Genomic DNA, 27,227 nt, shown 5'->3' with positions numbered 1-27,227 from the left:
TCAACTAAGTATATTAAAAATAATCTTCATTACCTATTGTAATATGTAAATAGTGCACCATATTTACTTATACTTATGTTGTTATTCACACAGTATATCAAAGACTAGCCACTTCAACTTTTGAAAGATTAATTTTATTCAAAGAGACTTTTAATGACAGGAAATGGCAGTTGAAATGCACAGAGATGGCAAATATTTATCATCAAAATCAACCAACTACATTCTGTCATCTGCAAGTAAATATTTTAGCCACATGTAAAAATAGCAGCAAGATTTTTTTTTTTTTCAGAAATTTTGTGATTTGAAAAGTGGGAAATGGATTTTAAATTGTTATGGTCTTTGTAGCTTTGATGCTTTTTACGATAGTAAAACGAATGCCTATTTCAGAGTAGTCAATACAAGGAGTGATTTTAGAAATGCTATGCAAAGATTATCTAGACCAGAATGCATTTCACAGTGCCAAAATCTGTAAAACAACCTAGAGAATTCAAAAAGTAACTAAAATAGATTCTTGTGACTGACTGTGGCTCGAAAAGACACTCGTCTATGGCTCTAATGACGACTGGCTGACTGGATTTGACGCCTTTCAAACCCTCCAGTGACAGTCGCCAGCACCATTCACCCAGCACATAGAATTAAGATGAGTTACAATGAAACAAAATTGTGAAAAAGCATCAGTTAAATAACAAATGGCATAGTGGAGAACAATGAAATTTTGAAAAACAGAACAATCAAATAACAAAAACTTCTCTCGTTTCAAGGGAATTCACTCACAGTCATTCACTGTCAGTTATCATATCTGGGTAATAAAATATTATTGTGTCATTACATACTACATTAATTTCTATTAATATATGGATCAGGTAGTTTGAACATTTACACAAATTCCTGATACCGACACAATATAATTCACCACCATTTTCAAAAAGGAACAGACACAGAGATTTGAAACTGCAATCAAATAACTGGAAAGATTTTGCATCTTCAACCAAGTGCTGAGCATTGCTGAACACCAGGACAGTGTAGTAAGCAGTGAAGGGAATAAACTTGTGATTCTTATTGAGGGTTAGCAGTAACATTTCTCATTTTATTAAACAAAGAAAATGCATGTGACGTTTTAATTCAGTGTAAACACTGTACTGGTCTCTGTTAACTCCTAGCCTAATTTCATCACCATTCTGCATAGTCCCATCTCCTTCAATGTCTTAATTTAGTCTACCTGGATAATGATGGTGCATGAAAACCAGGCTGTTAACAAAACAGCAAAACGGTTAATGAGCATACAAACTGGATAAATGCATGAGAGTTTAAGTTAAAGACAACATTTAACATGATCGACAACAGGCATAGCAACAATGAAATACAAAGAAACTGAAGGCAGACAATTTAATAAAGTCTCTGCCCAACGGTCTATTTGGTGCACTCTATGTAGACGGACAAGGACAAAAGTACTTTATCAAACTGTTCCCCTCCTTTTCTTGTTGCAGGGGACGCACACACTCCTAACTGTGTGCGTTCAGTGTGAGGAGGTTTTGGTCAAACATTTCAAGGCCTCCAGATGAAAAGAATGAGATGGAAACAGGATGCCAGCACTCAAGAGGACTTGTGTTCAAACACAAAGTAGCGATACATGATACCAACAACAGCTGCAGCAATAGCAGGTATCAACCACATGGTCCAGGAGCTGCAGGAGAAGCATAAACATCAAACTTACAAATGAGGAAGGCAGCAGAAACAGAAAAATATGAATGACGTGTGGTTATGGCTCATTGTTTTTCTATTTGTGATTGTGTTTTTATTGGTAATTTAAAATAAAGTGGGTGAAAACTATCAATCAATAACACAGAAATCTGTGAAAATCACATATTTGACCATTTGCAGAAAAACATTTAGTTGTATGTGGTTTTCTTTTTATATATTTACAGAAACTCATACGCACACAGCGAATCATTTGAACTTTCTCTCCACTTTTTATTTCCTGCATCATTTTCTGTCAATCAATACTGAAAGAGGACTTTGTTCACTACAATCTACAGCGATCAATGCTGACTTGCAATGAGAAACAGTGAACAATGAGCCTGACACACGGTGCTCATCATGATGACTCACCTGGATTGTCCTGAATTTGTCTCATCTTCCTCCTGTAGCAGAAAACAAAAGGACACAAATTAAAAAGAGATATTTTATGATTTACCAACAAACAACTGTCTATCGTCCTTACAAACTCTGTTCCACTGTCAAGACAAGGTCGGATGAACAGACAATGGAGCTTACCTTTGCACATGACTTTTTCCTGTCATCCTGCAAAAACAATAAAAATACATGAGTATTACGGTCTTTGTGCGATGGCTGACACAGATGACACTCATAAACAAGCCGGAAACCAAAATGAATCAGTTTCTCAGGTAGTCCATCCTGGATCAAAACTGACAAAACTAAGATGTATTCATATAAAATACCAAGTTAATATTTATAAGTACTGATAAAGTCTATATATAGAGTAGCTGGTCTACAAAACATCAGTAATAGACACATTAGGACCATGCCACAAATGTGACATTCATAGTTTCATTCAACAATTTGAAATATGAGAAAAATGGGACTGGTTAAAGCACCCGCAGGCTGCTATCACCATTCCTTTACGCAAGGTTGAATATATGATATGTTTATGTTGTGTGCGGCGTATTGGCTGATGAGACGAGCTTGCAGAAATCAGTCTCTGGAGCAATAATCAGCTAAACGGAAATACAATGACTGTGGCAAAACACAGTGTTTGATACAGACATCATGTAAAGATACTACAGGCAGGAAATCAGGTATGTTGGAGTTAACAGAGGGCTGATCTTACCATGTGAAGCTCCCCAACAAGGTACTGCTGGAGCATCTCCCTGGCATCTGTGGAATGACCCACATCCTCAAAGCTCTCTGTGGCGTCTGCACCTGCCTGCTCCAGCAAAACCTCCTCACCTCCCGGATGCTGAAAGCACAGAGCGGGTTAACAAAGTGTGCTGACCCAGTTCACTTTGTTGTTTGTTCCGCACTTAGAATATCATACGGTTAATTACAATGTTTGACTAAGTTTAGCCCAAAGCAATGATAACTCTTGAAACACTTCAAAGCAAATTAGGGAAATACACCAACTTGCACAAGTACTGTAGGTTTGGCAGTATGCAACTTTAAAGTTGGCTTGCAATGTGCAAGCGCAAACACGCACACGCAGGAAGAGAGACATACACACAACTGCAAAAGCCTTGTGTTAGCTACAGGTCCATAATGTTTGTTTGTTGGCAACTTGATAAAGTAAATGCAAGCTTTCAGGTTAAGGGTTCAGGTTAATGTGAGCCAACTTGTTGGATCAAGGCTAACTTTGGCCCATTTGCAAATTCAACTGACTGTAAGTAACCTTGGGTATCTGATAGTCTGACAATCAAATCAATCATTTATGATCTTGTGACAACAAGAGGGGTTCATTAATCCCCTCTTCACCCTCTGCTGACAGCAGGCGCTGCTGGCTTTGCCCACTTGAGAGTGGTTCTGCTCGCTGGCTATTAACCATCCCAAACGGCAAATCTGATAAATGTTTTACAACCGGGCTTGTAGGCAGCAGGAGTGAGGCTGGAGACGCCCGTACAAGATAACAAGAAGGATCGCTATCATAACAAATTCCAACTAACTTTATTTGCATTTTCTCACTAGAATCAACTGGAATCAATCTAATGAAACAGAAAATAAACACTGTATATGATATTAAGAGTGGCCAATGAAATGCACTGAGCTTTGAAAGCCAGGAATTTAAGCCTAAAGGTTTCTCTGAGGTAATGTTACATTCAGCATTGGCATGCTTTCCACTGTGCCACAGCATCCACAGCAGCTCTGTGGGTGCTGTGGGAAATCAAGAAAAGGCAAAATTGAAATAAGGGGGAGTACTAATATAGCTCCACAGCGGATATACTGCCAAGGCTGCCTGCAGATATGTCTGCAGACATTTTTTGTTTATCAGCCATGTGAGCACAGACATCGTCTTATCTCAAGACCAGATATCGGCCTGACTCATCAGCCGACCGCTGATCTGGACCTGGTGCGGTTTGGTCTAAATGTAGAAAAAAGTAGTAACGTCTCCATTTTGTGGATGTTCACAAATAGATTTAAGGTTACACAAATCTGACACTTGTATTTACGAGTGTCTGGCTTCTCTGGGATCATCAAGTCCTGATTCGACCAGTCTAGTTATAGTGGTTTTTGAAAGAGAGCTGGTGATTATCCAGAGAGAATCTTTAGCCTGTCTGGGATAATTTAGTCTATTTTTGACCAGTCAACGCATACTGCTTTTTGATCCTGATCTGGTCCAATGTGATCTAGATGTGGAAAAACAAAACAAAACAAAAAAAAAACAGTGAAATCCCGAATTTTCACAACTAGAATAAAGGTTTTGAGCATCTGGAAGGACGTTTCAGACAGCGTTCTGGCTTTACTTTACTTAGTTTCCCTTAACTTTCCCGAATACGAAGCTGTAAATAGGAGGCCAACTTCAGCGTAGTCTCACTTAACGTAAACTTTAACCTCGAGTTAACTTTATACTGTCAGGCTGTAATCGTTGGACAGCATGGCTGATCGTTGAGTGAAGACGGACGCTACACGTCAACACATACGGAAGCAACGTTAGTCTGAAGACAGGTGACAAACGGCTTCAAGCCAAAAAACATAACTTACTACAGCGTTCAAGCTTAACAATGAAGTATTTGCTAACAGCTGGCAGAAAGCATTTCTTACCTCTTCAAGAAAACTTGTGATGTCATATACTTTATCGTGGATGATAAGCCATGTGTCATGGCTCATATTATGTTCTCTTATTTCTTCTAATGTGTAATATTTTACACCACTTTCTACTGTTTCGCCGTTTTCCTCCACATTGGCCGTACCGGCGGCTCCATTGCCTGAGTTAATGATGTTCTCGTTAATTTCCTCACCCATTCTAACGTTAACGCAAATAACCTATGTCGACTGAGCAGTTAGCTAACGTTAGCTTCTCTTAGCCAGGTATGGATGTAACGCAAGCTCGCTCCGTCTATCTTAGATCAATCTTCCCCCTGTTTGAAGACGATTAGCTGTGCTCTGAAAGGCTCTTGTGTCACCGCTGAGACGCGCTAACTTAAACAACAGTATTATCACACAAATGCTAAACAATGTTGGGTTACGAAATCTAAAAACACCCTAACCCGGCAAATCAGCAGACATATGCAACAGACCAATGAAACTGTGGCTTTCGGAGTGATGACCAATCAAAATGGACCAGTTCATGATCATGAGACTACGAAATGTGCAAAGGTTGTCAACGGTGCGCCATCATTGCGCATACGAGATTTTGCGTTTCCAGTGACATAACGTGACTATGACGTGACTACAGAGGGGCTTTGTAACATTCCGTAAGGCAGTTTCAGAATTTTCCCGTTCCAGATGCGGACCTGCAAAATTAATTAGATGACACAAACGAGTTATTGTCTGCTTTTAAAATGAGCTGCGAAATGTTTCCTTGCAATAGAGTGTGTAATTTTTCTATTACATTATGTGTGAATATATTGTTAATATGTACCTCTTAATGGAACAGTAGAATTGTTTGTGAACACATTCAACTCTAAAAAAGCACATGCTGTGGTCATCTAACATATACATACTAGAAATCCATTATATGCAAATTAACTTTTGTTCTTTCAGTGCCTAATAATTCATAGGCGTTGTGTGAAAGTAACTTGATAACTGTAACCAGTAAAACAGAAAATGACCTTGGATGAAAGCCGACAGCTCTGGATATGTTGTCTAATTTTTGGGATTCTAGGTGGATTGATGCATTACAAAAAATGTAATCAAATATAAAATCAAAAATACTGTAGGCTACTTGAGGGATTTTACATTTTTACATATAGAAATAACTTATAGTGATGGGCCTCTTTCTGTGCTGATAGGGGGCCCGTAAAGCATATGTATGCTACTGATAGATCAGGGCACCTACCACAAGATGATAGTGGCACATATGCACTTTGCCCGTGGTTCACCATATACCTCATAGGTAAAAGTAATGGCTTTCGTCCTCTGCATAATACCTCTGCCGAATACCTTTGTACACTATGCTAAAGTCTGAATGTAATTTGCCCATTTATAAACTCCCATGTGACTCTTTACGTAAGCTGCTGTGTCAAAGAGAGATTGGTTGTTCATGCCAATTCTTTTATCAAAAATAAACAAGCAAAATACATTTTAAGAGGATTAACTAACTGAAATGTTCTGTCTTCTCATAATAAAGCAACAAATGGAGTGCTGTGTGTTGTGTGTTTATATATGTTTACATATATATGAGATTTTTCCTCATAATGCTGTACAGCAGCAATCACCACAGACATCATGATGGTTTGATACTTGGCATGTTTTTTGAGTGTCTGCTGTGGACATGAAAGTTTTCTTTTTATCATCTTTATCTTAATGCACTCTCTAGACAAGATGGTAGCATTTCTGTCACTTTTAAAGAACCATTTTTTAAATTATTAATTATTATAATTATAATCATACTTCATCAAAACTGTCTTAAATGGAGTAACCTAATGTTATAATTCCCCTCTATGAGTCGTGGTTGTTGAATTTACAGTTTGGAAAACTTACAATGCATTTTATGGACTTTCAATGTTTTACTTGTTTTTAGAGTTATTGTTAAAATCATTCAGTGTACTTAAGCTGTTGAATATAACAAATATTTTCTTTTGTGTTAATGATTCACATTTACTGCCCTTTGTCCGTTACCTGCTTTATTCTGTGTTATTATAGGAATCTCATACATAAAAGCTGTTTTTCCTCACTTCTCTCCCTCTGTTACCACAACCTGTTTAAATAAAGTTACAAAAAAAAAAGCTGCCGCCCCGTAGAATTGTGGGATTGCAATGGCTGCTCCCTTGTCCGTAAACATACGCGTTGTGTTTACGAAATCAGCTGCTACGATATTTACCAGTGATTGCTACGGGCCCAGCTTTTTCCGGACTTTTTACTCGACCACCATTTGACCTCAAATCTTTAACTTCATGTGAGAGTTTCCGCATTCTAGACCCAAAGAAATACGCGGAAGTTTGCCGCCGTTTGCCGCCGTCCTCGACGGGACAGAACCTGATAGCTCGAAGGCTAACGCTAGCTAACGCTAGCTACTGTATCTGAGGTACGTAGTTGTTTCATTTCATTTCATGTGTTATCAAACGAGAGACGAATATAATATTTTTACTTTCTTACCATTCTAGCACCATTTCTGACATTGTAGTAACATTTGAGATCACAAGTGGGGATATTATTGACAATAAAGATGCTAATAGTTTGAACGTTATAGATGGATGAGCTACTGATTCATCAGTGTGTTGTTGGGTCGTTTCACGTGAAGTTAAACTCGCTAACTGTTGTCCATTTGAGCTGTGAGTAAACTTTCATAAGGCAAAGAATTGTTCTTATGCGTAATTAAAATAAAAATCTGCATTATATAAGCCACTTGGTGTTCACGGCTGGAAACTGACATTTATATCAGTTAGTAGATTGACAGAAAACCAAACGACGGCAAATTTTACAACCCATTAATAGTTCAAGTGATTTTATAACGAAAGAATAGCAAACATGTGTTTGTCCCAGCTTCTCTACTGCACGGATTTGCTGCTACACTCTGGAAACGAATGAATGAATGAATGTGGAGGCTTGCTGATTTGCTTCTGTGACTGAATCTGTTGGTTTTAGGTTGTTGGTCAGACAAAGCAAACGACATGAAAGAGGCACCTTTGATCCTAGGTTCTTTCTATTTGCATTCATCACTGTTTTCTAATCTCTTATAGATCCAATATTGTATCGATCTTATTAATAATAACAATCATCATTAGCTGCAGTCCCAGTTCAGTGATGTCCAAAAGTCAAAAGCTTTCAGGTGTTGCCATGAGCAACAATTTCGTAGCTTTACCCGTTTTCACCTTTTGCACGTATCATTGTTTCCTCACAGATAATGGATGACGATGTGTCCATGCATAGACTGGAAGGGTGTGATCCAGCTGCTCAAGTTGGTGGACTTATAGTAAAGAAGAAGAGTGCTGCTGCAGAGCCACATGTTTTTCGGGCTCCTACTCCGCGCACCTCCTTGCTGGGCTTGGATCTGCTGGCCGCCCAGAAAAGGAAGGAGCGTGAATGTAAGGAACAGGCTGATGCCAATGACGATGACAGAAACTGCAAGAAGTCAAAGGTTTCCTCGTACAAAGACTGGGAGGAAGGTAAAAGTGACTCTGGATCAGATGAAGAAGACGATGATAAGAACAGAGGTGCCAAGAAAGAGAGGTGAGCGTCAGTCCTTCACACACAATAATATTTTGTTTATAATGATGGGTGACGTACAAATAGACACGAAATGCCCATGTCTATGGAGAGCAGTTCAGTATTAGATATAAAAGACATTATGAAATAAAAAGAATTCATAATGCCACTTTGCAAAGACATTCAGATGAAATGTGAATTCATTCTGAATTAAAATGGAATTATGTTCTAAAAACTTTGACAAAGTGTTGGATTATTTCACAATTTCATGGTTAGAATATTTTGTTTGTATTTGTTCATATAATCATTCATTTTCATTCATGTCTTATTTATTTATTTAATATTGAATACTTTGGGTCTCTTCAGTCCTGGACATCCCAGTTTGGGAACTTGTAAAACACTTTTTGTGGAATTGTTTCAGACAAAAAGATCAGCAAAATAAAACAGTGAAAATATTAAACCGGCACTGTCACTGTGAATTCATAAATGAACTTAGAACATTATCACTGCTTTCTTTTGATATTTATGTATTTCGAGTATTTGCTCTCCTTTCACACAGTCTTTATTTTATTAATAGTAGTCGTGTTCAAATGTGTATTGCATGACCAATCTGTCATATTTTATTTTCTTAGTGCCAGCAGAAAGTATCGAGTAACTGGCTCTGAGACACCGTCAAACCCTGGAGGGGTCAGTGAAGAGTTCAGACGCCGACACCAGCAGAGGGAGAAAGACCGACGTGAGCATGGAGTCTACGCCTCCTCCAAAGAGGACAGGAACAGAGAAAGAGAGAGAGAAAGGAGCAGAGATAAGGGCAGAGACCGAAGGAGCGAGAGAGGTGATTCTGAAGTTACTTAATCATGTAGTAGCAGTTGTATTTGAATGCAGTTAGACTTTTGGTTGTAGTCCAGCATCAATTCTCAAGTAAAAATTCCAAACATTTGCTGGTAATAGCCTCTCTGGGAGGGTATGCTTGATATTTCTCTATCAAATTTTTTGTAAATTGGATCCATTTTGAGTTTTTTTCCCTGTTGTCAGAACAATTAACAGTTACATTTGGAAATCAGGCAACTTCTTATTTTATGTTGTTTTGCCTTTTTTTTTGTTGCAAAATATCTGTACAAGTATTTGAAAAACATAACTGGTCGATCAGTCAATAATGAAAGTAAAGTTGGGGTTGCTGAGAGTAACTTTCTGTGGTTTCTGTCGGTCAGATGAGCGAGAGAGCAGCCACAGCCGTAGTGGCGGCCGGTCGGAGCGTTCAGAGCGCGGTGAGAGGAGCGACCGCTCACAGAGAGATGGCTGGTCCGATCGCATCAGCCGGGGGAGCAAGAGAGACGAACCCCTGACACCACAGCATCGCCCCAGAGGTACTTTTATTTTACTGGCTTGTATTTCCAGTTCATGAGGACTGTATACTTAAATGGTTGACTGAACTTATTTCGTTTTTACATAGATTCTTTCACACCCTCACGCTCCAACTGGGAAGAGGATGACAGCGGTTATGCCAGTTCACGGCATTCCCAGTGGGAGTCTCCCTCGCCCGCCCCGTCTCACAAAGAGTCAGATCGCTCAGAGCGAAGCCATCGCTCCAGCCGAGAGAGCGAGAGGAGGGACAGGTAAACAACTGTCAATCATTTCATCTCACATCTTTTTATTTCCAGGACCCAAAGCCTTAATTTTATATGACAAAGAGAAGTTCAGGTGGACGATGGAATTGTAATAACAAACAACAATCACGGTTTTGGGCTCTTAGAATAATTGCAACCGAAGACAAAGACAAATATTTTCTTTTACTATTTTTTATTATTTTATTGTAATTTTCTCATGGATGTTTGTGCAAAATGCAAATAATAGTTTCTGTTAGTAAATAAATCACCTCATTTTGCAGACAGATCCATATGGACCAATAGAGAAATGACTTGACGAATGAAAAAGAAATGCCCAGATGAGACGCTTCCTGTAGAGATAAAGAGCAAATGTTTGAACTTGGTTGGACTAACATTTTCCAAGCAGTTTACTTGTCCACAATCTCAATTTCCAAAGCAGTGGTGATGACAACTACGAGTTATTTGCATTTTATAACACGGCTGTTTGCGTTTGATATGTTCACATTTCTCTCTCGCAAAATATTGTCATTACACTGTCACTTAGATGTTTCAGAGGCTTTTCTAAATCCTCGCTAAAAGCTCTGTTGTTCACTTTTGACATGAAATGCTTAGCTGCTGAGAAACCAGTGGCACTTGACACTCACATTACGTCTGTCTGCTGTGTGTATGTAGGTCAATCAGAGGCCGTTACCCTGACGACACACCCCTGCCTACCCCATCGTACAAGTACAACGAGTGGGCCAATGACAGAAAGCATTTGGGTTCTACACCTCGTTTATCACAAGGAAAAGGTGCTGTTCTAAAAACAAGCCATTTCACGCTCAGGCACAAGATTTAAATGCCGTTTATCTGATAACAATTATTCTGCTTCTTCTTCAGGGAGGAAGGAAGATGGCGAGGGAGGAATTATGTTTGATAATGAGGACGAGAAAGAACAGTGGCAGGAGGACCAGAAGGTGACCTGCACAGTTATCCTTCATTTATTCCTCATGGAATTATATTTTTTATTATACTTATAAAATCTATTCATGTTCGTTGACGTCTCTTTTTTTTTTTTTACCATTTTGCAGCAAGCTGACAGAGATTGGTACATGATGGATGAAGGCTATGATGAGTTCCACAACCCTTTCACTTCCACCTCTGATGAATATGTAAAGAAGAGAGAGCAGATCCTTCAGAAGCAGACACAAAAGAGAATATCCGCCCAGAAACGACAGATCAACGAGGTGCAACCACAGTGTTTCATATCAGCGTCATCAGATCTGTGTCTGCACACACAGACATCCTCTCTGTATGAGTGACTTATTCGCAGTGTTGGGAAGGTTACTTTTGAAAGGTTACCGATACACATCGATTTCATTGGCGGAGAAGAGGTGGGGCAAATTCAAATAAGGGAACCAGTCAAAAACACAGCTCAAATATTAAGCACATACTGCCAGTGAATGGAGCCGTTCTGCCATCCTGCCCTTGAAGGTGTTGCACTTAAATTTGTCCCAGCGGCTTTGCTGACCTGCAAATGTACATTGCATGTAACTAGTTACTCCCCAACACTGCTCATTGATGTATTTGTCTTGTTAGTCGGTCTGTGTCAGTGCATCTGTAACTGGCTGTTTCTTGTCTCAGGACAATGAGCGGTGGGAGACCAACCGTATGCTGACCAGTGGTGTGGTGCAAAGGTTGGAGGTGGATGAAGACTTTGAAGAGGACAATGCTGCTAAAGTTCACCTGCTGGTTCACAACCTGGTTCCTCCCTTTCTGGACGGAAGAATAGTCTTCACCAAGCAGGTAAAGAAGATCTAAACACAGATCATGATCTCAGGCTGTGGCCACTGGATGTACCCTTTAGATGGATTGGTAGTTATTCAGTGTCTTATATGTCAAATTTCTCTCAGAACTATACGCCAAGAGTTTGTTTTTGATCTAAATGTTTGTATGTGTTTTTTTTTTTTTTTTTTGCTGCTGCAGCCAGAGCCTGTCATCCCTGTGAAGGATGCTACCTCTGACATGGCCATCATCTCTCGTAAAGGCAGCCAGCTTGTCCGCAAACATCGTGAGCAGAAAGAACGCAAGAAGGTTTGCTGCATCAATAACTAATAACCGATAACACTCAGAGTAGGTCTTACACAAATGCGGAGACCTGGTGAATGAGATTCTGCTGTTCTCTGTTGCAAAAATGCTTCAAAATAACTGCAGGGCAAATATTGTTGCATGAACCCTTTATAATACAACCGAATGATAATCAAATCTGGCATGCTGAACATCCATAAATTTAGAATTGTACAGCTCTTTGAGTCTTTCAGAATTGTGCAGGGTTTGCATCATGCTTTGGGTTTGTTTTGTGTGGCGTAAGCTGTGTTATTTCTGTGCTTTTAATGAAAGTGTGGATGGAATGCAGTTAATGGTATTGCTCTTTTTATATTTAGAAAGCTAAAACTATGTTAATATCATCGGTATATTCATCTGTATGGAGAATTGTGATGAAGCACTGGAAACAAAGCAGCTATGATCGCCACACTCTGCTGTTGAGAAATGTTGATGGGGTTTGTTAGTGTGCACCTGTCCAGGTAATAATTCCAATCCTGTCTAACTTCATCACTTCAGTAAAGTATCAGTCATGATCAAATTACCTGGACGATTGATGACTTATTAAATGCAAACCACCATCAGTGAGGTGAAACTTGACAAATACAACCCCAGGCGCTCCGTCGTCTCTCCTGTGTGTGGGACGTGCATGAAATTGCAGTCTGAGTGTGCAGTTAGAGACTGAGGCTTCAATCTTCATAAACATGTGATATCGGAGGAATGATTCTGTTTTCAGGCACAGCACAAACACTGGGAATTGGCAGGCACCAAGTTGGGGGATATCATGGGCATCAAGAAGAAGGATGATGAAGATGTCTCTGGGGGAAAACCGGTCGGCGAGGACGGCAAAGTGGACTACAGGTGACCAGAGTGTCTATGCAAAGTTTGGATTTAGATGACATTTCACATTTTATTTTCAATAATCCACAGGCTCAGCCGGTAGAGCGGTGATGTCAGTTTGTCTGACCTGCCATATTCATTTTTGTTGTTTTTTCTCTCTCTGCCTTACAGAGCAGAGCAGAAATTTGCAGACCACATGAAAGAGAAGAGTGAGGCCAGCAGTGAGTTTGCAAAGAAGAAGAGTCTTTTGGAGCAGAGGCAGTACCTGCCTATTTTCGCTGTTAGACAGCAACTTCTTAACATCATAAGGTATTTATACCCAAATCCAGCTTGACATCGTATCGCAACTGTTATTCCATCACGGAGTTACAACTTTGACTGTTTCAATGTGTTTGCTGGCATCTACAGGGACAACAGCATAGTGATTGTTGTTGGAGAGACGGGCAGTGGGAAGACCACCCAGCTGACTCAGTACCTGCATGAGGATGGCTACACTAGCTATGGCATGGTGGGTTGTACTCAGCCCCGAAGAGTGGCAGCCATGAGCGTGGCCAAGAGAGTCAGTGAGGAGATTGGAACCAACCTTGGAGAGGAGGTGAGACAGTCACTGTAGAGACATGTAGGGTTAATTCATTTGCTGTAGATGTCCTGAGTATTGATTTCAGTTTAAGGCTCAAATCTTAAGTCTGGTCTCAGCAGGATTTTATCTGGCCCTTGAGTATGTGCTCGTGAATTCTGGGAGGAAGTACAGGGTCCTCTTGTGTTATAAACATTCATTTTGCCCTCTGTCAGTTAAACCTATTACTGGGCGACTTCTGGAGGAGTTTGATATTTGCAGGTTTCCACCAATCGTGTGTTTGTTTGTGTGTTCAGGAGACAATAAAAGTATCCTTAATCCTAAAGCTGAAAGTGTACATGTCAGGTAGAATCATTCATTGCCGCGTGAGTGGTTGTAGTATTTACAGAAGAGTTGGTGAAGGACTTGAAGTCTTGTTGTAATTCTGTCTGATTGCTCAAGGAGTGACTTCTGAGTAGAGACAAATAAAGCTACTACAGCCTTGTATCGCTGCTTTGAGGTTGTTTTAGGTTTGGTTGTTTTTCTGAGGGCTCTCGTGCAGATAAGGGAAGTCATATGCTGTGTAACATCGCCATCTAGTGGCCAAAAGGATGTTTGCAGGGATTGAACTGAGGGGCGGCAATAAAGGGAAACACTGGAGCTGCTTAAACATTAGGCAGAGCCTGTCACAAATCGATCCGTTACAGAGACAAGGTAGCAATTTTGATTTTGATGAGGTATAATTTGTCTTTTTTGTAACGCCTATGCATGTCATACTTTAAACTTGCTTTAAAGTTCATACTCATTGTTTTGAGTTGATTATTCTGACATTGTTGCCGGCAGGTGGGTTACGCTATCCGTTTTGAGGACTGCACATCCGAGAAAACACTGATAAAGTACATGACAGACGGCATCCTGCTCAGGGAGTCACTGAGGGAGTCAGACCTGGACCACTACAGTGCTGTGATCATGGACGAGGCTCACGAACGCTCCCTGAATACTGATGTGCTGTTCGGCCTGCTACGTGAGGTCCGTACTCAACTACCTAACACCAGTAGAAGATCACTGTTATTATTGTTGTTGTTATTTTCAAGACACACACAGACACCCACACAGCTGCATCTGTGTCTAAATGATTAAGTATCATGTTTTCTTTTCTGATTTCAATGTAAATACACTGATTTCATTGAACCATCTCTCTGCTGTCCACTGTTTCCCATCAGGTTGTGTCTCGCCGCACTGATTTAAAACTCATAGTTACCTCTGCAACTATGGACTCGGACAAGTTTGCTGCATTTTTTGGCAACGTACCCATATTCCACATTCCAGGAAGAACATTTCCCGTAGACATCTTGTTTAGCAAGGTATGTTTCTGTTTCCATTCTGCTTTCACTCAAAGGCACTTACACTAAATCCGAAATACATCACATCATTGCCACTAGATCCTTTTGGCACCTTTGTATTATTATTATTATTATTATTATTATTATTATTATTATTATTATTATTATTATCAGTGACACTTTCTTAATAAGGCTTACATCAATATAGTCATCTTAGATTGTAATAAAATCTTCAACCTGTAAAAATTGTCTTACCTTAAGAAAAGTCTATGTGACGGACATAAGCACAGTAAAATGAATTATGACCTTTAGTCCTATTTTCACTACAATATACAGCTTTCACTTAGATTGCGTCAACTAACATTTGTCATATAACGATTAAAAGCTGTCTGCTGTCTCTGTTTTGCTTGTTGCAGGGTCATCTCAGTGCTTTTGTTGTGTATTGGGCTGATTTGTTGTGTTTTGTGTTGTGCAGACTCCTCAGGAGGACTACGTGGAGGCAGCAGTGAAGCAGGCCCTGCAGATCCACCTCAGTGGGTTGATAGGAGACATCCTCATCTTTATGCCCGGCCAGGAGGATATTGAGGTGAGGGACATGGCTCCTATTATCAGTCAGATTGTTGTCGCATATTCATTTTGGCCTAAATAACTGATCTGAATGACATGGACAAAAGGTGCTGCAGGAATAGAGTTAAGAGTTTTTCTCGTCAATGCTCTGCAAGACATAAAAGGAAATTTTCTAAAAATATTGGCAATGTTTCCTCAGCCACTGGCCTTTCTGAGCAACACAATCCTGTTTTCACACGACACACGTGTCGTTTTTACTCTCAGAAAGACTGAATGTAACCTGTCGCTCCAAACTCTGCTGGTCACATGATGCCAATGCTTTCTATTTTGTTTTGCCAACTGAAGTAAAGTTTGTCCGTGTCCTTGCAGGTGACGTCGGATCAGATCGTGGAGCGTTTGGAGGACTTGGAGAATGCTCCTCCTCTGGCCGTGCTGCCCATCTACTCCCAGCTGCCCTCTGACCTCCAGGCCAAGATCTTCCAGAAGGTTTGCATCTGTAACGGCCTGTAACGTCGCACGCATATCTACACTGTGTGAACTTGTACTAAACACACGTGAGAAGACACAAGTTGACTGCGTTCAATTTATCCTCTGATAGGCTCCAGATGGTGTGAGGAAATGCATTGTTGCCACAAACATCGCTGAGACCTCTCTCACTGTGGATGGAATCATGTTTGTCGTGGATTCAGGATACTGCAAACTGAAGGTCAGGTTATACATTTTATATATGTGTTTGTGTTTTTGTGTGTTCCTTACACTGCAGCTGCACTCTCTGTGTACAAGTTTGAGTCAATCTGATACCATTTTTTTTGGTTTTTTTTTTTCCTGTCAACAGGTTTTCAATCCTCGTATCGGAATGGATGCTCTGCAGGTTTATCCCATCAGCCAGGCGAACGCCAACCAGCGTTCTGGCAGAGCAGGACGTACAGGACCAGGCCAGTGTTACAGGTAATGACCCAGATGTCTTCACCCTGCATTTGCATGTGTTCACAAACACATGCACACAGCCAGAAGCAGTGTTAAAATGGACTTGGTGCATGGCTAACTGTTATGTCATGTTCAGGTTTCTGTAGGGCTGCTCCTAACCTTTTTAACCTTTTAGCTGGAAACATGAAGAGACCCCTGATCCTACAGAAGGGAGGGTTACAGGAACGTACAACCCAGAAACCACCTGAGTGTGATGTTTCTTTGCAGTGCCTGCCTCCCTCAGAATGGGGCACCATTTTGGCTTGACTGTTGTTAAAGTGTGTTTTCTCCCCTCAGTCATTTGAGGTCACTGCTGTCCTCAGACGGTTTGCTCAGGGCTCTGGATGTGTGACTTGACCGTGCTTTCAGGACAGGAAGAGGGAGAGCAAGCCAGAACCTTAATCTCCAGAGGATTTAATGCATTTTAACTCTGTTTATGGCAGAGAAATGTGCCACAAAAGACCCTGTCAGTGGTTTCACTTGACCCCCTCCCTCTTTTGCCACATTTACTTAAGCAAAGATTGAGTGACACACACACACACAGGGTGATGCTTTTTGCATTGTTAATGAGCTAGAATGCTTATGGAAGCCCACATATTTCTGCATTAATCCTGCCCACCTGCTCTTAAACATGAGCTTGCACAAATCTAGGAAGAATCAGTTTCGGAGCAGCTTTATAGAGTACAGTCGAGGTGTTTGAGTAGCTGTGCGTGTGTGTGTGTGTGTGTGTGTGTGTGTGTGTGTGTGTGTGTGTGTGTGTGTGTGTGTGTGTGTGTGTGTGTGTGTGTGTGTGTGTGTGTTAGACAGCAGAGACGGTGAGTCACGCTGGTTTGCTCCGCTCGCGTGGAGAATTCCCCACTCAAAGACCCTTTTAGCTGTGACTGCAGGCACTCACTCACAAGCTGAAAGCCTTCATGTACATTCAAATCATGCTGTAATTATAAGCTTCTCCGTCAGACAGCTGTAATTGTTGCAAGAGATTTGTTAAGTCGTGTGCTTCACTTTGACTCAGGCTCTGGATGCCTCCTTAAATAACTTAAATAACTCAGTTTCAGTTTGTTACAATCCCACTGGCATGCCTGGAGAACAAAACAATTCCCATCAGTGTCACGTAACAACATGGCCCAGAGGAGCATATTCCTCCTTGCTCTGTGCTCGTCTGTGCAGTGTTTCAGTTTACATCAGAAATGAAAAAGAATGTACAAACACTGTTTTCTTATTTAGAAAATCTGATTCTAGTAGAACGTCATTGAGTGCGGTAGATTTCACACTCGCTGTGTCCTTCTCTGTCCAGGCTCTACACTCAGAGTGCCTATAAGAATGAGATGCTGACTACCACCATACCAGAGATCCAGAGGACCAACCTGGCTAACGTAGTCCTGCTGTTGAAGTCTCTGGGTGTTCAGGATTTGCTCCTCTTCCACTTCATGGATCCCCCACCTGAGGACAACATGCTCAACTCCATGTACCAGCTCTGGATCCTGGGAGCTCTGGACAACACAGGTGGGTCGTTGGAAGTGTTGGAATCACCAGAGGCATTACAAGATAATGTTGATAATATACTTTTTAATTGACTTTAAATATCATTAGCTACTTATGACATATTGCAGCAAAATGTGATTGTCGAATAGACAGCGTGAAAAAGATTCTTATCAGTGTCTGATTGAACTGGTTGTATTATTATTCTATGGTCTACACAGTCTTCAGTAATGCAGTGTGTGACAGTCCATTGCACATTTAAACTAGGGCTGCAACTGTAAGTTACAGATGCATCCCCCCCCCCCCCCCCCCCCCCCCCCCCCCCCCCAGCCAAAATTTCTGTTACTGTAAGAGTTAAGTGAGCAGAAACTGGACTGATCTCCAAGACACACAAAGTTAAAGATGAAACATCCTCCTCAACATGTGAAGCAAGATTAGTGCATTGTTTTTGTTTTGTACAATTTTAGAGGGAAAAAAGGAAACAAACACACACACACACACACACACACACACACACACACACACACACACACCATGACTTTTATTCAGCTTGTTCAGGCCAGGCTTGTTCACAGCCATGATAAAGAAAGGCCAGGTGATGCAAATTTCAAAGCTTTATGGATACTCTAAGCGGCTGCCTGGCACTCTGAAAATTAAAATAATTGATACCCACAAAGTAGGAGAGGGCTAAAAGTAGACAGCAAAGTGTTTTCAGTGAGCAGTTTCCTCAGTTCATAATGTAATTAAGAAATGGCAGTTATGTGGAGGTTAAGCTGAGGTCTGGAGGACACAGAAAGCTTTCTGAGAGAACTGCTTGTAGGATTGCTTGAAAGGGAAATCAAACCCTCAGGTCTGACTGCAAAAGACCTTCATGAAGATTTAAGACTCTGGAGCAGTCGTGCTCTGCTCTGACGTGTAGCAGCACCTGCACAAATATAAGCTCCCTGGAAGAATCACCAGAAGAAAACTTTACTGCTTCCTCACCACAAAATTCAGCATCAGACACTTGCAAAGGAACATCTAAACATGCCTGATGCATTTTGGAAACAAGTCCTTTGGACTGATGAAGTTAAAATAGAAGCTTTTGGTCATAATGAGCAAAGTTACGTTTGGAGAAAACTTTTTCATGTCTCTCTATGTTCATTATCTCATTGTACCTATTGTTTTCTCAATTAATCGATTCATTGTTTGATATGTAAAATATGAGCAAATTTGTGACAAATATCCATCAGAAGTTTCCAGAGCTCAAGGTGACATCTTTAAATGTCCTGATTTGTCAGTCAAAAACCCCCAAATATTCAGCTTTGTGGCACAGAAGAAAATAAAACAAGCAACGATTATATAGCTAATCTTTGCAGATGCAGGTCGTATTCAAACATGTTAATAATAAACAATAAAAAAAATAGTACTTGTCCATCATGTAGTAGTAATGTTATGCTAAGTATCTTAATCCCTGCCGGTAACAGCAGACCTGACAAGGCCTCCGTCATTCTTATCAACAGTATAAACAGCAACATAAATCCTCCTTTTGAGACGAAGATGAAGCTGTGACGGAGAACTCCGGGTGTTTGAGGGTTGTATTTCTCCCTCAGTGCTGCTTTGAGTTGCTACATAGTGATGCTGACACCACAAACACAGGCAGGAGAGTGTGTTTAAAGGATGCTGCAGTGATGGTGCAGACACCGCAAACAGGCCCGGAGGAGCTGGTCGTGCAGTATGGCCGGTGGAGTAATTGCCTAGTAACTGATCCTGTGTTTGATTTGACTGGTCTGGTCTCATTTCTCTCTCATCCTTAGCCAGATTCCAGGGGATTTTGGGATTTGGGGAGAAGGGGGGACTTTTGATGATTCCCTGTATGGTGTATTAACAGCAGATTATCTCTGATTAAGGCTTACCTGGCCCAAACTGGCTGCTCTGCTTCTCTGCTTTTCCTCCTCATAAGCTTCTTAGACTGTCGTCTAATCATTTAAATCAGAACTGGCAAAGTTTTTGATCTTGCTCTCTTTTTTCCCTCACTACAAGTATTCTCAACTGTCAGCAGTTCATCCTCCTCTCTCAGGGTGATAGGCAGACAAGTGTCAGATAATGGAGGCTTCTCCATCGTGCCAGCGGGCTTCTGCTGGAAAAGAAGCTCCTCGCTCGCGTGGTGCTCGCCCCTCCTACGTTCTTCACGTCTCAGGCACTTCTAGATTCTTCACGTGGGGTGACCTTGTAATTGTGTTCTCTTGCGTCCTTCCAGGTGCTTTGACACCGACGGGGCGTCTGATGGTGGAGTTTCCCCTCGACCCTGCCCTCTCCAAAATGCTGATTGTGTCCTGCGACATGGGCTGCAGTGCTGACATCCTCATCATCGTCTCCATGCTGTCCGTGCCGGCCATCTTCTACAGGCCCAAGGTACGTCTTGTTGGATACAGGTGCTGCATAACTAAACCACATACTGTGCCGGTGAGACACAGATGGGAGACTGGCAACCCCAGTGTCATATTTTTTAGATAATCCATTTATATTCTTGGATTTTGTTGTGTTAAAGTGGCGATAATCCACGTTTTTATATTAAGTGAGTCATATAATTAATTAGTGATAATTACAAGCGTTTTCAGTTTTCCAGCCTGCAGATTTACTGTTTTAGTTCACGCTCATAGTGTTTTGTTTATTTACTCTATTTTCTTTGCTGTAGCCGGCAGCAGCTATTAATTAATAAGCTCTACAAATCAGCTGCACACTACCGGTCTCAGCACCAAACAGCAGACTTAGGGACTAGCTGCTGAACATAGTGGAGCGTTTAGCAGCTAAAGAGCCAGATATTTCCCTCAGGAGCTGGTGGAGACCAAAAACAGAGCTAAAGGAGAGACTTAAATTCACCAAGTGACCAGAAACAAAACTCCACATTAGGGTTGTTATACTATACTAGTATTTATGATAACTGTGATATTTACAGCCTGTATTCTGCTTGGCTGGAAAACAGTTTTAATGTCTCATTTAGTTTTAAATACTGTATGTATCTAATCATTCAGACTTTTAATAAATGTAGAGAAAAAAACAAGACAGTAGTCCAGTGATAAATGGAAAACTCAATCTGTGTCTCCGCAGGGTCGTGAGGAGGAGAGTGACCAGGTGAGGGAGAAGTTCTCAGTCCCAGAGAGCGACCACCTCACCTACCTGAACGTCTACATGCAGTGGAAGAACAACAATTACTCAAGCATCTGGTGCAATGAGCACTTCATCCACACCAAGGCCATGCGCAAGGTCAGACTCCCACTGCTTCAGCTGCTCTCTCTGTCAGCGCCCTCCAGCCCTGGATGGAAACCTGTCAGTCACCCTTGAATTCCAGCAGGATGACCAGGAGGAAATTTCCTGGTTTAAGTTGTGCATTGTTTGGAAAGTGTGTGGTATATGATTCAGGTCCTGTCAGACCTCTTCAGTATAATGCTGAAGTATTTTAAATGTAGTGGTTATCAGTCTGCAAATATGACAGCTTCCTTCTGCGATTTCCACCTGACAGCAGTGATATATGTGATGTATTTTCCCCTGAAACGATTGACTGCAGCCCAACAGGTTGGATGAGTTTTCCGTGTGGTCTCACTTCCATTATACATACTGTTTTTGTGTAGGTGCGTGAGGTGCGCTCCCAGTTAAAGGACATCATGGTGCAGCAGAGGATGAACCTGATTTCCTGCGGGTCAGACTGGGACATCATCAGAAAGTGCATCTGTGCTGCTTACTTCCACCAGGCTGCCAAGCTCAAGGTACCTCCTGCTCTCTGGGTTCTCCTCAGTTAATATGTTACGCCTAGTGGCAACTGGTTGTGGCAGATTTATAGCAGCATAATTACAGAGTGGTGAAATATCCCTCCTGGCCTCACATTAATACAGCGCTAAAATTTGAAAGGGAATTTGAAATCATGACTATATAATCAAGGTTCTCCGTTTGACTTATGAGTCGCTGGCTAACCCAAGCAATCATAGCGGTGTTGGATATACTTCAAATTTATTTTCCCGCTGTCTAAGCCAGGTGGAGAAGCATATTAACCCAGATGACCCGTTTTGCTCTGACCTTAAGTGCACACATACATACAGGGTCCCATTTTCCTATCTGGAAATTCCGAGTTGCACATTTAATTTGTTATTTATGCCTGCGTTTGCTCTCAGGGCATTGGGGAATACGTGAACGTGAGGACAGGCATGCCGTGTCACCTCCATCCTACCAGCTCCCTGTTTGGTATGGGCTACACTCCGGACTACATCATCTACCACGAGCTCGTCATGACCACCAAGGTAAAAAGTTTGCTGGCTGCAGAACTTGGCGAGCTTGAAAAAACACTGGGTGACGTGTGGTTTGTTGACGTTTTAACCCGTGCTTTGTGTTGCAGGAGTACATGCAGTGTGTGACTGCAGTGGAGGGAGAGTGGCTGGCAGAGCTTGGACCCATGTTTTACAGCATCAAACATGCAGGAAAAAGCAGACAGGTAAGGCAAAGCTGGTATTGACTCAGTGTTTATTAGGTTCATAGACACCACAGCTTAATGTCTGTGACAGGAATGTCAACATATGCGCCTCTTGTCTGGAGCTGATTTTCATAATCTTGGCCTTGTCCCTTCGGCTCAATCGAGGGAAATCTTAATGCTGCGGCATAGAATGATATTTTAGGCCAGTTGGCCCAAAATGTTTTGGCTTGAGGCCTTGTAGAATGAAGAAATGGCTACCTGTCACTGCTTGACACCGGTATGTGCACTGGTTGTGAGCAGTCCAGTTTAAGTGTTTTCTTTATTTTACCTGAGTAATTTTAGCAGCAGAAGGAGAAAAAAATGTATTGAAGAGGGAAAAAACAGTCCTCATGCAGAAAGATAAATTCATAAAGAAATGAGTTTTCCCAGTTTGCTGTGGAAGAACTGGACTGACCTGCACTTTTGGGATGAGCTGTAGACTGTGAGCCGAGCTCTCTAATTCTCATGTGGCTGAATGGGAGCAAATCTGTGAGGCCGGGTCCCCAAATCTCGTGGCAGAGGAGGCTGCAGCAGCATGTTAATGCCGATAAAGAAGCACATATAGGTGTAACGTTTGGGGTCCACAAACTTTTGGTCATTTAGCGAACGTTGAGGTGTTACACACCTGTCTGCTGCACTGACTAAAATGCATCTCTCAATGTTTTTCTGTGCACCTCCCTCATCTGTTTCCTCCTCCAGGAGAACCGTCGGCGGGCCAAGGAGGAGATCAGCAACATGGAGGAGGAGATGTCCCTGGCTGAGGAGCAGCTGCGAGCGCGTCGAGAGGAGCAGGAGAAGAAGAGCAACACTACCAGTGTTAAGTAAGTCAGCGACCACCTCTCCTCCTTCTGCCTCCTCATCACACACGGGCCTCCTCTAACAATAGTTCCCCGTGGCCCTCATTTCCCACACGCAGTCAAGATAGAAACGTTTAATTTACCTACCTCGCCGCCAATCCATATCTTCATCCCTCCCTCCCTCTCCTCCTCTCCCCCTCTCTCTACTCCACCTCTCTCACTCTTCATGATGAGCTTTTCTCACCTCTGGTCCCTCCAGACGAGACAAAAAGAAATAATATTGACTCCTGGCTGACCCCCATTACTGCAGCTATTTAAATTGCGCCATAGCAGAGCAGAGAAAGGAGGGGAACGTTCAATTTCAAATTAGACCGAAAAATTAATTTCACACCCGTCCGCGAGCTTTACACAGAGAAATAAGGTTATAAAGACAGATTAAAAAAAAGAGAGAACTTTTATTGTTAATTAATCAGCTGGTTTATCTGTCTGAGTTTGTGTGACCACGTCTGTAACAGATCTGCTGAAAATAATCACACTCGAGGTGTGGGATTAAGAATTAGATTGAAGCACAGGAAGCTGGATGTGTGATGATGAATGTCATCGGCTCCTCTGGGCTCGTCGCTGCCTCCGTCCTCCAGCAGGCCTCACAAGCGTCTCCTCTATGGGTTCAGTGTGACCGGGATGAAGCATTTCGTCGGGTGTGCCTTCATGTGCCGCCTGCCTATCGCCCACCTCCCTGCTCAGCAGCACAGATCAGTGGTGTGAATTAGTAAATGGCCACTTTTTTGTGTGAAGTGTGAGTGTTTCTGGAGCCACATCAGAGCTAAGAGCTGGAAGTGGGGGCTCGTGTTGTTCCACTTAAAGGAGAGTTCCACAGACTTAAGCCAAACCTTTGTACTTTTTTTTTTTGACTGAAAGGTGTACGTACGGCTGATTATGGAAAAGCTGTGCAGTAGTGAAGTAGAGAGCTGCCAAACTCCGTCCGCTTCAGCTGCTCAGTTGTCTGGATTTGCTGCTTTTTGGACAGTAGTTTGGGAAAAAAAACAGGAAGTTTCAGGATGTTAGTTTGGGGTTTTTAGAGAGTGGTGGGTATTATTCATTCACTGACATTTCATAGACCAAACAATTTGTCTATTTATGGAGAAAATATTCCACAGATTAATTGGAAAAGAAAGTAAGGTCACTGCATTAGTTGCAGCCCTAATGTCAAGTAGTAGAAGGTGGCGTTGAATGCTCGGTCAGATTTGTGCTTTTCCTTCCTTGTTTTGTGTTTTGACAGTTTCTGATCAGAAATATAATCTCAGCAATTCTTCAGGCTGATTTCTTTTGACAGTTCTTATGCAGCGGCTTGTGTTTGAGAAGTTTGACTTAATTATGTGAAAGAAGGATAAAGTACATGGAAAGTATCAGGTCTACGCGCATTGCACATTTTTCCAGACCTTTTTCGAGTGCAGACATTACAGCGTGAGGTTTATGGGTGCTTTTTTCTTACCTTCCAGGAAATAGGTTTCTGTCCGTCTGTGTATGGGCTGAAAATCAATTAGCAGACTTCTGGAACTTGCTTGAGCTGTGCAATCCATCACAGTGTGCGTCAAGCGCGCCTTAATGTTTGTCAAAGCTACTTGTTGTGTGGTAATGCAGTTTAGGTACAAATTCATTTGAGAAGTCTGCAGTTTGAAGTAGCAATGTCACTGCTAAAAATGAATGCAGACCTGATCGATTACACAACTCTAGTAAGTTTAAAAAGTCTGAGATTTCTTTATTGTTCAGAAATGAATGAAAAGCAGCAGCACACAGCAGCATCATTTACTATATGTTCGCTGGTATGTAAAATACATCCATTGTAGTGAAACCAATGGTATGGTGGATGACGTGTGCATTCTCCATCTATCGTCTACATTTGTGTGCGTTGCTGTTATCAAACTGCTAGCAGCTTGTGTATTGAGTAAAGTGCAACAACTTCTCCTGAAGTGAGCATGGAGGCAGAGAGCAGGGGACACGGTGACAGAAGGGGGTTATGGCCTGATGGTTGTAATTGCTGCAGGTGTGTGTGTGTGTGTGTGTGTGTGTGTGAGGAGAGAGGGAGAGATGAGGGAAGTGTGGGCAGTGTCAGGGTGTCACGCTGCTGTAATTAAAGATGATAGATTTGCTGTCAGAGGCGTCAGGCTCTACTTCCCAACACTCTTCTCAGAGACACCAGCCCGCCTTTCGCTCTCCTCCAGTCCTGCTGCTTTCATGTTCACGTTCACCTTTCTCCTCCTTTATACCACAGCTGCTTACCTCATGGAAGATATGTTAAGCATGTGATCAAACAGAGCGATAACTCATTTTTCTCTGATTCAGGGCGGTGAAAATTTGCACACCAGGAAGAAAAGATGAGGCCCCCATGACGCCCAGACGCACCCCGGCACGCTTTGGACTGTAGGACTCCCCCTGGAGGTTAAAGGCCACCGCCCAAATGTGTTGGCTCCTCTGGACTCTGTATTGTTTAAGACCTGGACCACACCAGCACAAACAATCACTGTAACTTCCAGCCGCACTCATCCCTCCTAGCATGGCCAGAATCACCTGCAGTTCACATACTGACCACTAGAGTGAGAACTTGTATAAGGCACAAGACTGAAAGAGGAGCCAGGTCCATCAAAATGCCTCCCTCCACCTTTATCAGCCGATAGCTGTTTCCATGATGCATTTTAAGGTATAAAGGACCGTAGGTTGTTTTTTGTTTTTGTAAATTCAGTATTTATATGTGGTCATTACTGAAACAAACGTGTTTTTACAGAAGTGATTTTACCTGATGTGGAAACATTTAATTTTCTATGGTCTGTTGCTTTTTCTCCATCCTGAGAGGAAAACTGGAAGAAGGTGATTGAATGTCAGTGTTACTTGTCTTTGTGTCCTTGAAGTTACTAGTTCTTGTGCTGTTGTGGCTTGAACAGCATGTGTGCTGCCATAAAGTGCTCCTCCACTGACTGAAGCGCTTTTGTAACTGTACTTGTGGCACGAGTGTCTTCAGACTCTAGATGTATTGTAATACCCCCTAATACACACACAAACACACACACATTCAGGCTTAGACAATTGACCTTTTTCTACTTTCTGTTAACCTTGTTCCAACAATGTAATGTGCTACAGCTTTGCTTCATACAAAACATTAGCGCGCTGGATTAAACATATGGACTGTTTTATTTTCATGGTCCTTTTGTTCAAAATAGAGCACAGTTTCTTTTGTGGTTTTCCTCCAAACAAACATGTCTTTTAAATGGTTTGTTGATGTACGCCACCCCCTGCCCTCTCAGCTGATCAGAACATCACGCAGCTTCAGAAACACTGGTCCATCTGTAACGAAACGCTTAGTGAAGGCCGTGTTTGGATGGCGACAGTGGTTCTGTTTTGTCTTTTTTTTTAACTCTGATCTGAGACAGCAGGAGGAGCGCTAATGGATTTTTTTTTCACTCAACATCTTTTGTAAATAAAACAAAATAAATGTTAGCTATTTTTTTAATCCAAGGTGATTTCATTTGATATTGTAGTCACTAATGTGTCTTTTTTTGTGCTCTGCAAGTGCTTAGCATAATTATGTCATTTAGATGCACTTTTTGATGCACGTTGTGTTGCAGTGGCATGAATGATAGCTCAGTAAGTGAAAGTGATGCATATTAGTTTTGGCTACAGATTCTCTTCAGTGAATAGTCTTGATTGTGTGTCTGCCTCTAAAAACAAAACAGTGGTGAATTCAGCAGCTCTCAGCTGTACGCCAGCAATGCACTTCACTCATTTTCTACAGCCGGAGGTTTAATCAGGCACCAAAAAGGTCATTAACAATTATGCTCATTATCGATTAATCTGCAGATAACTTTTTTTTTAATAATATTTCAGAGACCTATGAAATGACCCTTGGAATTTCTTAGAGCTCGAGGGGACGTGTTCAAATTAAGGCTGCAACTAAAGATCATGCTCAGTATTGATTAATCGTTTAGTTTATAAAATGCCTGTCACAAAAAGGCCCATGGTAACATCTTCAACTTGCTCCAAAACCAAAAAAAAAAAAAAAAATCAAGGTTGTGATCGCAAATCCCTCAAATAGCTTAAACAGAGTTAAATGCAATAACTTAAACAATTAGAAAAAATAATTGACCATCTTTAAGTTTATTGTTTCATTGGTGCTTCAAATTGCTGTTTTCAGTCAAC

The 27,227-nt window shown here is 41.6% G+C and overlaps 2 protein-coding genes across 2 annotated transcripts; one reads left to right on the top strand and one right to left on the bottom strand.

Annotated features, from left to right (window-relative positions):
- Positions 1-112: 112 nt before the first annotated feature.
- Positions 113-5,291, bottom strand: cyb5b (cytochrome b5 type B). The gene is made up of 5 exons (XM_076728272.1): positions 4,771-5,291; positions 2,849-2,977; positions 2,275-2,301; positions 2,110-2,141; positions 113-1,684 (listed from the first exon to the last, which is right to left on the bottom strand). The coding sequence occupies exons 1-5, from the start codon at positions 4,969-4,971 to the stop codon at positions 1,594-1,596; spliced, it is 480 nt and encodes a 159-aa protein (XP_076584387.1). The 5' UTR covers positions 4,972-5,291; the 3' UTR covers positions 113-1,593.
- A 1,613-nt stretch (positions 5,292-6,904) lies between these two features.
- On the top strand, positions 6,905-26,561 carry dhx38 (DEAH (Asp-Glu-Ala-His) box polypeptide 38). Its single transcript, XM_076728258.1, has 27 exons — positions 6,905-7,195; positions 8,012-8,340; positions 8,949-9,151; positions 9,528-9,683; positions 9,770-9,932; positions 10,596-10,714; positions 10,803-10,879; positions 10,994-11,149; positions 11,547-11,708; positions 11,889-11,996; positions 12,742-12,866; positions 13,017-13,154; positions 13,254-13,440; positions 14,245-14,430; positions 14,625-14,765; positions 15,220-15,330; positions 15,681-15,797; positions 15,910-16,017; positions 16,147-16,259; positions 17,572-17,780; positions 19,996-20,150; positions 20,847-21,002; positions 21,368-21,502; positions 21,905-22,030; positions 22,126-22,221; positions 22,939-23,060; positions 25,380-26,561. Exons 2-27 carry the CDS (start codon positions 8,015-8,017, stop codon positions 25,459-25,461), a joined length of 3,777 nt encoding a protein of 1,258 aa, XP_076584373.1. The 5' UTR covers positions 6,905-7,195; positions 8,012-8,014; the 3' UTR covers positions 25,462-26,561.
- Positions 26,562-27,227: the final 666 nt, after the last annotated feature.

Source organism: Chaetodon auriga, chromosome 1, assembly GCF_051107435.1.
Source record: "Chaetodon auriga isolate fChaAug3 chromosome 1, fChaAug3.hap1, whole genome shotgun sequence".
NCBI lineage: Eukaryota > Metazoa > Chordata > Actinopteri > Chaetodontiformes > Chaetodontidae > Chaetodon > Chaetodon auriga.
This window is presented reverse-complemented; position numbering and strand designations above follow the sequence as displayed.